This window comes from Balaenoptera physalus (genome assembly GCF_965194825.1).
Source record: "Balaenoptera physalus genome assembly, chromosome: X".
Classification (NCBI taxonomy): domain Eukaryota; kingdom Metazoa; phylum Chordata; class Mammalia; order Artiodactyla; family Balaenopteridae; genus Balaenoptera; species Balaenoptera physalus.
Window position 1 is genome coordinate 40,519,921 of NC_138903.1, and position 12,336 is coordinate 40,532,256.

Sequence of the window (12,336 nt, forward strand, 5' to 3'; positions counted from 1 at the left end):
AATAGAGAGTGAGGGGTGGGTAAAAAGATTATTTTGGTATGGGAGTGGTGCATAGAATCTGTCCATTACAGATCTGGTCTTCTCTGCCTCATTTCCTTTCCCTCTGGGATGGAGAGATACAACATATACAGTATGTTTTAGATGGTAAAATATTTAAATAAAATACAGTTTATTTTCATAATAGATTCCTTCTTTTCACCCACACATGAAATGCATTCCAGGGCCTCCTGTTTTATTTCTATCTCTGGTAATAACTTTTCTCCCAAAATGTATTTCTGAAACAGATTCATTCTGTTTTGGTACTGTGTAAACAGCTCTCAGAGCAGGCAAATTGGGTTTTAAAATTTGACCCTGCCAGTAAACTAATTGTGTGACTTTGGGCAAGATGCCTGACTTTTCTGATCCTCTTTGTGTCTGTAGAACGGGAACAACTGTACCTACTCCACAAGATTGTTATAAAGATTAAATAGTATATATATCGAAGTATCTGACAAATAAGTTTTTTCAGCCCTTCTTTTTTAGTTCTCAGTTTATCTACCATATCTAAAACCCCTCTAATTTGGGGCCAGTATAGATATTGTTTGTATGAAATCCATTTTCCCATCCTAGAATTGAATACTTGTATTTTTGTCACCCTGCCCATCCTCAGAAATGTGAAGTTAATGCCCAGCTTACTTTTCAATCAGATGGTGTTATTTTTCCATTAAATTGGCCAATAAAGATTTCATGTGTTTAGTTGAGTGGTGGAGGTACCAATTCTTAATTTATTAACTAGTTTAGTACTATCTGAACCAGAGTCCATTTCAGGGTGACATTTCTACATGATATTTTGTTCTTTTTCTTTCCCGCTTCAGATAATATCCCCCCGGGTGGGATTGGTTGCCTGTTTACCTCCATATAATTCAGAATTTTATTTTATTACTTTTTAATGATATTAATGATAATTGCTTACATTTGTTATGTATTTGAGGCAGTGTGCTATCATTACTTCAGTAAAAGCACACCAGTTTTGACAAGCAGTTTTATATAATGCCTCTGAGTTTTACACCCTGGCAGACTATTAAAATTATTTCCCTCATATGAAGCTAATACATGCAAAATAAGATGTGATAACACCCATATCTTTAGTTAATACCAATGCATCTATTTAATGAAGATTATTAAAAAATCTTCCTAATATTTACATATTTAAGTTTCCCTAAAGTATGTCAGCATTAGAACTTTCTTGGATTTTTAAAGGTAAAGAGGGTGGCTTTTTTATGGGAACTTGTGGATAGTTGGCTGGGATACCAATGTAAGTCCCCTTATAATTTGATATTTGAAGATGATAAGTGCTGATTGAAGGGATTAATATGAAAGGGTTAGGAAGATGAGAATTATTAATACAAGAGATGATTCTAAGGAAATGGGTTAAACTCAAATGAGACTTGTGTGTTAGCTTGGCATTTCACCAGGTGCTTAGTGTTTCTTGAATGGATAGATTAATGAAATGGAAGAGGCTATAAAATTACAAAATGCCTCATAGGATTGGCTGGAAACGTTGGGGAGGAAAAAAAGAGGCTGATTTTATTTGTCATCTCTTAACAGAATTTTTTTCTACACAAACTGACAGTGCAGTTTTCTCTAGATGCCCCCTGTTCACCAGTTCATTCAGCTACCTGTCATGAAACTCCTGAGTGAAATAGCATTTCCACTTTTTTTTTTTACACTTTTCTCCAGAAAACTACATTTCCAGGTATCTGATTTAATCTCATATCCTTTATATAGACTCAGGAATTTTATTGTCATATTTTTTTATGCCAAGATATTAAGGCAGAAAGAATAAGTAAAGGCATGATGATATGTACTTCCTTTTAGAAACCACTTTTGGAATCTGTGAAATGCCTCGTCTTTTATTATTTTATTCATTAATGTGGAATGTATAAATCATTTGTTTCATTTAATTAAGATACTATGAACTCCATGTATTATAAAAATACTTGCTGAGGATTTGAATACTAGCTATTAAATTAATTTTAACCAGGCCTTAAGTTTCTAAGAGATCTGTAATATTTTTTGTTGTTGTTGAAGCTTTAACAGCATATTTTTATTAGTTCAGTTGTCTAAAGATAATAAAAGTTGCTATTATTTCTCCAAACCCACTCCTGCGCTGTTTCCTTCATGATGTTTAATAGCTTAACTCTGCCAGCTGGCTTTTTGAAAATTCGAGGCTTTTAAAAATTTTAAATTTTTTATTGAGGTGTAATTGACATACAACTTTGAGTAAGTTTAATGTGTATAATGTGTTGATTTGATACATTTATATATTGCAAAATGAACATTACCATAGCATTAGCTAACACCTCTACCATGTCACATTATTATCTTTTTTTTTTTATTTTGGTGAGAACAATTAAGATCTGTCTCTTAGCAACTTTGAAGTTTATAGTACAGTATTGTTGACTGTAATCTCTATGCTGTGCATTAGATCTAGTTATCTACTACTTTCACGTTTGTACCTTAAAACATCACCACCCCAGTTGCCACTTTGGCAATGGAACTTGGTTTCGCCTGAGTGTAATGCCCCTGTTCCTTTTGGCAGAGGATGGTCACTGCTGTTTATTTTGTCTTCTGTCCATTTTTTCCTCATTTGTGGACAGAAATCTTTTCCCTGATGTTTTCTTTTTCTGCTGTTCATCAACTTATACTTTACCTTTTAATCTTTTCTAGATATTATCTGGTATGAGGTGATCTGCTAATTGGTTTATCTAACCACTTAATAATGCTTTCTCCACTTCACTCTGCCTGCCCAGTTTTGTTTTTCCATTTGTTATTTATTTCTGCCCTGAGTTCTATTACATACCTTCAAGTGTGAAGTAGTGTAAATAGCTGAAGTACTTCAGTTCCTCAAATACATGTTTGAAAAGGACATGACTGCTCATAGATGTGCAGTAACCATCCTCTCTGATGCTGAGGGGTTGCGATGAGTCCAGGTTTCTCGTGTCAGGTTTCTCTCCTCAAATACATTTTAACTACAAGAAGTTGTTTCTAATCAAAAAGCATTTTTTGGTGTTTACTGATAACTACTTAAATTTGTGGTTGTAAATATTTGATCTTCAAATGCAGCTTTATGAAGCATTCAGTGTATCCAATGTCACATTTTTTTTAAAGGTTACGTTCCAAAGTAGCATTTTACAATGCAAATTGTTACATTATCCCCTTTATAAAATATGTTATGTTCGCTTTGTATTTGTTATTTGTGTACATATTAGTCTTATTCTGATATTTAGATTTAAAGAACTTGAAAATTAAGTCAGTACATATTCTGATCATTTGTGTACACAGATTAGACATATACTAGAACCAGTGTTTTAGAATTTCTAATCAGTTGCATACCTGTACTTTTATAAAATGTGGTAGAAAGGAGGAATTGGGAGACTAGGTAGGACCCAGTTACAGGAAGAAAGGTGAGCCAGATCTGTAGAATAAATGGGTTCTCATAGGATGGCTGCATGGATGGATGGATAAAAGGTAACACATCCTAGAGATCTTAAGGAGTTTTAATAAAGGAGTTAATTTATTAACAGGTTCAGTGTGGGTAGAGATTCCCCATTTATTGGCTTGAATCACTTTTCTGTTAACTAAAGTAGGGGATAAAGAAAGTAGCAGCAGGTTTTGGGATTGGGACGTGAAAAGCCTCCGAATGGAGATGGGTCATTTGGGAGTTTATCGAGTTGGAGGTACCTGAGGGATATCAGATGTTGGTATAGACAGATACAAGTCTGGAGCTGAAAAGAAGGGCTAGAAATAAGATTTTGAACATCTTCAGTATAGAATATCTTTTGTCTTACTTTTTTGTTAAAGAAAGTCTTGGAAGAGACCAGATTGGTAGACTTGAAAAGAAGGAGCCTCTTTTGAGTCATGATTGCCAGGATCCATTAACTATTAGTCATTGGTGCAGTAGAGTCCTTCCTTGAAACTCTTGTAATAATCTTGTATTACAAAGAGAATGGAAGAACTGAGTTTGAGGGCTTTGAGAGAATCTCCATCAGATCAGCTTGGCCAGGCATCATGGCTCATAAACGTTACCAGAACTTACCAGTTTTAGTTCTGCATCTTATTTTCAGAGACTAAATCCCTGAAGTAAGTACCATCACATCCTAAGGCATTTCCCTAGTTTCATTCATTTATCATAGAATGTTAGTTTTAGGAATGAAGTTTGTTGGTTTTAAATCATACTTTCAAAATTGTGGCAATCTGTAAAAATGAAAAAGAAAAAATAATTTGCCTTTGACCTGCAAGAGTGCCTGACACCTTCCCTTCTCCCACTTAAACGGTCCATAAAACCCTGTTTCATAAGGGCTGTGTACACATAAGTCGTTTCCTCAGCCTGAAGGACCTCTTTTCTTCCCTCAGCTCTATCTTTTGGACTCTGCTATGGAACTGTCTTTTAAACTTCTATTAGGACATTAATTTCAGTGAGCCTTTTATTCAATTGCGTAGATGCATAGCCATAACAGAGTGCCTGGCGTAGAGTAAAAACTGGTTGCCAACATTTTATTCCTAAAAGGCTGCGTCTGCTTTAATTGAATATAGACAGCAGTATTGACTACACATACCTTGTCTACATAGACTGAAGTAAGGCTTTTGGTGGTAAGCACACAATTTACAAGTTTTAAATATTGGCATTTAACCCTGACTGTGCACTGGAATAATTTGTAGAAGCTTTAATCTGGTTCATAGGGTGTGATCCCCAACCCACTGAATCAGAAAATCCAAGATTGGATCTGGAATCCAAACATTGCTCCATATTAATAATTTATACATACAACCATAATTTGTCAGTTATGAAAAGTTATCTCATTGCTTGTCTTCAGAGTTGAGAATACAGTTGGAGGTTCTACAGTTGAAAAGATTGTGAGATAATCACAGACTATATAACTAGAAGTAAAACTCTTTAAAGGGAAATAAAGTCTTGAAACTCAAGTTTCGTGTGTTAATTACATCAATATAGATTTCCCCCTCCAGATAGAAATCAAGTTCCTTAGTCTATAGAAAGCAAAATACTATAAAGTTATTTTGAAATATTGAACAAGTCAAAACCTTTTAAAGAGAAAGTGACTTTGGTGATAAAGATGTCAACAGAAATTGTAATGAATTGAACCTTGTACTAAATTGGACCAGAAGTGCTATTAAAAGGAAATCACTGTTAACATTAGGAAAAACAAAGTCTTAGGTAAATCTTCTTGCTTGGAAATTAATTTTCTATAGAATGCTTTCTGCCTTGAGGTTTGCGTATAGTCTTTGAACTGCAGAAGCCTCTACTGCGTAGTAAGTATTTCACACAGCAGTAGTCAGTTTCAGTACTGCAATATTTCGGTGTGAGGTACAGTTATTTCCTAGCTCTTTCTGTTGGTTGCAACGATGGGTGCTACATATTTTACCATGGCATCTTCAAGGTTTGGGGCTGATTATCATAGTTGATAGTTACTTCTGCTGATTTATATGTTAAAGATACATCTATTTTGCATCCGGTTTGGATACTGAAATGAAACTGTGAAGTCATGCCATCCCCACCCTAGTCCCTCATCTCCCTTTAGTTTACTGAAAGGTGTATCAGTGGTTTTCTTTATGTGGGGTGGTTTTGTGTGGCTCTTCTTAGTTTCTTAAACTTAAGTAGTTATTCTGTAAGTTCTTTCATTCTCACATGCCTGTTTTTGAATATGTACTCTTTTGCTGAGTTAATTTTTAGACATCATTGTGGTTTGGAAATGTTTAATATTTCATGATATTTTGGGTTTGAAATGGTGCGTCAGTGACCTCATTGCTGATTTTAAGATTGATTGATAATGATGTAAAACATGGTCCAGAAATACTTTGCCAGTTTTCGCTGCAGGACCTTGAATATTGATAGATGAAATGTAGGTTGGGCAATTCGAATTATGCATCTCTGCTCTTCGTGGGATTTCAGTGAAATAGCAAAACTAAAATACTGCCATCTTAAAGGGTGTTTCTTTGCAGGTCAGTTTGTATCCTTTGGCTCAGCTAGGAAAGGTCTGTCTTCTCTTATCTAAATATTAATTTATGCTGGCAGGATAGATTAGGCTTAGAAATGTACGGTCTGAATGTGTGGCTGCTGTGCCTCTTTTTGTCTAGAGGAAAACAACTGGTTATAAAGCGTGCTTTGCTTTCATAGTACTCACTTTTTAAAATAGTCTGTTTTCTATTGCTATGGTAGCACACTAAAAGGATGTTTGAGGACATAACAATCTGCTTTGTAGGCCAGGGGAAAATAAAAGCAGTTCTTGAAGTGTTCAGATGTTGGATTTTTTTTTTTTTTCATTCAGTCAATCACGGCAAATAATTTTTCACTCTTGGTTTGTTGATCATTGTGTCCCTAGTATCTGCATTGTCCTAAGGACATTATAGGGTCTTGAAGTATTTGTTGAATGGATTAAATATTTAACATTTAAGGGTCATAGTCATTTCGTTAGTAGCTTGCCCATTCAGAATATTACAACCCTTAAATATTAAGAGTACTGCAAATGTAGGCTAGCCTAATTATGCAAGCATATAACAGACATTCGTGAATGAATGTAATAACTACTGATTCATACCAAATTATGCCTTCTAATTTTTCTTTCATTGTAACACTGGGTAGCTGACATTAGTTTATTTTTGTTAATTGAGGGTTCTAGTTGACCAAGTGCAGTTTTGTTGATTCTATTCTGAAATACAGTACTAAAAGCTTGCTGCTGATGATTTCTCTTGATAAGAAAGATTTGATAAAGAAAGTTCTTTTTGGGCTTATATCTAGAAGTTGTCATTGTACATATCAATTTTCAGTTTATCCAGCAGTTAAAAAAATATAACTCTTTAGGCATTTGGATTGTGGATAGGAGTGGTAATTTTTAGAAAATGGTGTATACTTTGGCTTTTGATTACTTTTAATGGTAAAAATTTGTGGAGACTCAGAAAATTTGAATATACATTTCTGGAAATATTTTTTAGAAGAGTTCAAAGAGATTTACCTTTTTTAAAATTTTAAATATTTTATACCATTTCTAGTACTTGTATGCCTTCTCTTAGTTTATATAGCAGATTTAATGTTGATACACTAGACGCCAGATGGCATCCAGTGTTCTTGATGATGATTTGTGTTCTTAAAGATAAATGTTACACCTTGAGTTTGACATGTATTTTGGGGGGGGGCAGGCTTATATGACATTATTACAAGTGGATGCTGTAAATTATTAGTGGTTTAATATTGCCTACACATATAATAGCATGTACATTCTAAAAGGATAATTGCATTTCATTTCTGTTGGTTGCAAGGATGGATGGGTGCTAGATATTTTACTATGGCATCTTCAGGTTTGGGGGTTGATGATCATAATTGATAGTTATTTCTGCTGATTTATGTCTTAATAGGTACATCTATTTTGCATCTGGTTTAGAAACTAGAAATGAAACTATGAGGTCATGCCATCCCCACCCTACTCCCTCATCTCCCTTTAGTTTACTGAAATGTGTATCAGTGGTTTTCTTTATGTGCATTGGTTTTGTGTGGCTATTTGATGCATTCTTTGTGGTACTTCAAATACTTTTAAAAGACAGTAAATACAGTAATTATTGAAGAATCAGTAAGGGCAGATAGATTTACCCTTTATGATAATTCCCATAGTCATTTTTTTAAAAAAAATTCACATCATTTTGAGATAGTGGTGTTTAATATATTAATACCAATGAACTTTTTACTTTCAGTTTTTAAAGTAATGATGTGTTCTATTTGAAGTGTTCTATACCTAATACTTCCTATTTACTAGAAGACTTAAAAACCTGATTCTTTTTCCATATGAACAAAATTTTATGTAGGATAACTTGATATCAAGTTAATTCTTACCCCAATTCTCCATTCTCAACTGTTTGAAGAAAATATTCAGCAACATGTTTGTTGCCAGCAATAAATGTTCAAGGTAATGTTAGTTGGTTGTCTAGTATGTTTTATTTGCATAGCATAGTTTCATTATTATATTAGACCTTATATACCTGAAAGTTATTTTAAAATACATTTATATGATTGAATTTAGTGCATTAATTTTCTCACTCTCTTCTTGCAGCATTTTCAGTTAGCTTTGGTTGACTGTAATCCCTGCACTTTGTCCAATGCTGAAAGTAAGTATTATTAAGTACCATAGTTCTCTGCATGTGTTCAGATCACTTCATGGCAAATAATAGTAATAAATCCTGTGTAATTTTTTTCCCTAGAATTGTTGAATCTAACTGTATTTGTTGCCATGGCTACTTGTACAAATGGAACATGTGAGACCAGTTATTATGAGCAGCAGCCTGTGTCTAAAATAGATATGCCAGTGAACTGGGTTGTTGAATTAAATTATCTGTGCTAGTGAACAAGATTGATTATTTGTGTATTAATTACATTGTAGATGACTTGGGATTAAAAACAGGGTTTGCCAGTCTTTTAGGAAAACTGAGTATACAAAGATTCATATGTGTTAGCTCACTGATTCGGGCTTTGTGGTATTAAAATTATTGGTAATTATGAAGATATACTTTGACTTTCTATTATAGTTTTAAGCATCATACATAAAGATAGAGGTGAGATTTTTCAGTTAATTAAAAAAGAATGTGTGAAGCATGTTCTGATACAGTGGTTTTCTTTAGACATTTATTTTCTGCTTCTATGTATGTTTCTTTCTAAAAGCAGGTTGGGTTGATTATGATGTGTTTATCAATAAGTATGTGTTGGCATATTTATTTAGTGTACTTTAAGGTAGCCAATACACGTTTAAAGAATATGCATTGGATTCAAGCTGGATTTCTTTAAAACTTTCTTACTTGAACAATAAAATTTATAATTAGAGTGTATGAAAAATTGAGTCATTCATGAAAATTTCAGACCAGTCAAAAGATTCTAGGTTTTACAGAGTCACTATTTTGCTGTAAGTGACTTCATTTTTTAACCATATAGAAAGGAGTTTAGTGAAGAGTAGTCTCAGTGGTAAAAATGCCCCCAAATGACTGAATCAGTGAAAAAAACGGTAGAAATTTGAATATAACTTGCATATAATATGAATTAAGACATAGTGCGGATTAAATCATTATCTAGACCAGACTAATTATCTCATAATTCTACTAAATGCAGTTTTCTGAGAAAACTTAAAAATTCTATTTTCTTTAAATGAAACTCAGGATTAGTACTGATCAGTGTATTTCCGGAACAAATGGTGGGAAGGTAACAAATGCAGCAATATTTTAGTTTCTAAGATGAGGATAGACAAAGGATTTAACTCATTGATATATTAATTTATAGTGTTAACTTTTTATACTTTTTCCTTAATTATATATCCAGGTTATATAAACCATCTAGAATATAAACCCTTACAATCCTTTTAAAATTAATTTATGGGAATAAGAAAAAAATCTGATTTTCATTTAATTGATTGTAGCTAGTGCCTAAAAACTAACTTTCATACGTACTTGTCAGTTTGAATGATAACCTTTGAGGGACGTTACATAAATTTCAAACTAAATATTTTTGTAAATCCTCATTTTATTCTACTCTGTTGAAGTTAAATCTTACTTGTAGATCATTGCTCCTGAAGGAAAACACCTATGTAGAATGAGTACCACAGGGCAGATCTCGTTGAATTTGAAGAGGACAGTTTGAACAATCATGAATACATTTTCGAGCTTACCACGACTCTCTTTCTGTTGGTTGTTGAGAACTGAAATAAGAGGGAGGGTGACCAATGTCCTGTTTTGCACAGGGCTGAGGCGTTTCCCCAGACTCAGAACTTTGGGTGCTATAAGGTTGGTCACTCTAATGGAAGGGCATGTGCTTTATTTAGAGACGTTAGGCCATTATAGTTCAGTTGATTTGGGTAGTTTATTTTTGACAGTCAACATAGCTACTTGATAACCGTGGTAATAATGGCTGATGTCTCACAGAGCACTAGCAAACACAGACTACTTAATTTGAGCTAGATATTATTACTGTTTAAACATCAGGCTCTTTATTATCTTTGTAAAACTTATTTCTCTTTGAATTTTTTATATCATTACCTATTTAGATATGCCACAGACGTTGACTGTTTTTTGAAATCTTCCATGTTACTTTGTCGTGCTACAAAGTTCAGAAGATTTTAGAAAGTAAAGTGAGCTTTAAAAAAAAGTCTGTATGAGATTTCTGTTTTATGGCACAATTCATTTATGCAATTAAAGAAAATAAGTAGATACACTTGCCGCTTCTAGAGCTATTTAAGAGGGGTTAATTACAGATTGTGTTTTGAAAGTAGAATCATGGTGATGTGAGACTTCTCATTATATGATTGCCCCTTGGGATAAAATTGTTCCTTCTAGATTTAATTAATTCTGTTAATTCTAAAAATAATGTATTAATTTCTGAAAAAAGTTTAATTTCAGAACGTTTTATGGCAATATTCGTTAAAAATTTCTACCGCTAATTGAGACTTGCCAAGTGGAGCTTTCTCTTAGTTGTATGGTTATGTTCCACTTTGAAGAGGACTTTTAAGAAATTAAATATAGATTGGTTTTCATACCACAAAAGATGATACTGGATTTAGTAACTCATGGGATAGGAAAGCCCTTGCTGAGCCTGGAGGGAGTTTGGGATGGTAATAGAATGCCACCGTGCTGCTCTTTTCTTCCATGTGACCTTTCCATGTCACCTTTGTTAGAGGAGTAGGAAGATTGAGGGGAGAAGGGCATAGATTTTCCATCTCTTCCTCATTCTCTTAACCTGTAACCCAGTCTCCCTCTAATGATGTAGTGAGGTGAGATGGACTGGAACTCTCAAGGAGAGCTGTGTTGGAAAAGGGGACTAGGAAATAAGAAAACCCCTCAAAAGATATAGGTAAAGGGGATATTTATACCTGTAGAACTTTTATTATTATTTTTATGTGCTTTTCACAAAATGTTGCTTTTCAGCTTTTAAAGGTGATGTTTTTATTTTGCCTCATTGCTGATTATTTAACATACGATATTTAATGATTATATATGGAGAGGGCAGTACTTTACTTTTGATCCAAAAATGTTTGATATTAAAGTTCATTATATATTTTGTTTTGGTCTTTATGCTTATTTACTTCAGCTGTTCCCAGGTGCTGGTCTAGGAACAGGTATCAAAATCCCTTGCAGAACTAAATAAAAAGGCACCTTTCCAGGCCTTGCCTGGGATCACTGAATATAATCTCAGGGATCTCTATTTTTAGTAAGCCTCCCAGGTGACTCTTACAGTTATGGGAGTCAGTGAGAGAGTTAGTTTATGATGGCGATGAGAAATTGATGATAGCTGTGGACCTTGTTTTTAAAGATCCACATATATATTATGCATATAATTTTGAAAGGCTCCCAGACTCCTTGAAATTCAACTATGAAATCCAGGTAGATAGAACATTAAAAAAAAGGTTTGTCATTGAAGGATGAAAATCATATTATTTAAGTAAACCAGAATCCAGTTTTGATTCCTGGTTCATTGTTGCTTTTGTTGAATCATTCACATTCTGGTGGTGCAGTATCAGGAAGAGCTGAAAATAAAAGCTGAAATACGTATATTTTTATTTGATTTTCAAGAGATACTTGTTAATGTTGAGACTGTTTACTGTTCTTGCCTTCCAAGTGGTTTGACTTTAAAAAAAAATTATGAAGAACTGATAGAGAAATGCAACTTATTTCCTCTGTGTGTTATTACTAGTGTCATGCTTGTCTATGACTTCTTTATAAACATTGATATGAAATATGGTATAAGGAAAAAATTGGAGGGTATTTTTGTTGTTGTTTTAATCAAATACTTTTTCTTTTTTGACTTGTAACTCAGGTTTTAAATACCATGTTTTGAAATGTATAGGTTATAAAAGTTTTCTTTATTTGCTTAATGTTGCCATTTTGAACTTTGTAAGAAGTATACCCACTTGCTATAGATTTTAATATTAATTTTAATAATTACATTGACAAAATTTAGTAATGGCCAACAGTGAATACATGTGGCTTCTTATCATGTTCGTGTATGTTTGTTTGTATATTCTGTGTTATTAAAAAGAAAACTTATGTTCTGTAATTACTTAAATCTGTGTAGTAGAGATGGTGCTTATATTTTACATTTTATATTTTTAATTAAATTTACCCAAACACTGCTGTATTATTATTGATTTTTGTTTTCCATCATCTTTGCAGTTCAATTTCACATTGCCCACTTATATGAAACCCAGGTAAGTGTTTTAACTTAGCTTACTTAAAGCAAACAAAAATGATCACCCATACCATTTTAAGTGGAATCAGATATACAGATAATTTAATGGAGTTCTGAGCATTACT

The 12,336-nt window shown here is 33.3% G+C and overlaps 1 protein-coding gene and 1 long non-coding RNA gene across 10 annotated transcripts in view; one reads left to right on the top strand and one right to left on the bottom strand.

Moving 5' to 3' along the window:
- KDM6A (lysine demethylase 6A) overlaps positions 1-12,336 on the top strand; it is a 209,058-nt gene that overhangs the window by 123,723 nt on the left and 72,999 nt on the right. For 8 of the 9 annotated variants that reach the window (XM_082446346.1, XM_082446348.1, XM_082446347.1 and 5 more), the window contains 2 exons: positions 8,100-8,154; positions 12,196-12,230. In XM_082446346.1, coding sequence (XP_082302472.1) covers positions 8,100-8,154; positions 12,196-12,230 — 90 coding nt within the window. Of the gene's footprint in view, positions 1-8,099; positions 8,155-10,171; positions 10,877-12,195; positions 12,231-12,336 lie in introns of those variants that run through there. The other variant, XM_082446344.1, reaches the window with a different exon arrangement.
- LOC309652668 overlaps positions 1-12,336 on the bottom strand; it is a 371,335-nt gene that overhangs the window by 111,622 nt on the left and 247,377 nt on the right. The window lies entirely within an intron of this gene.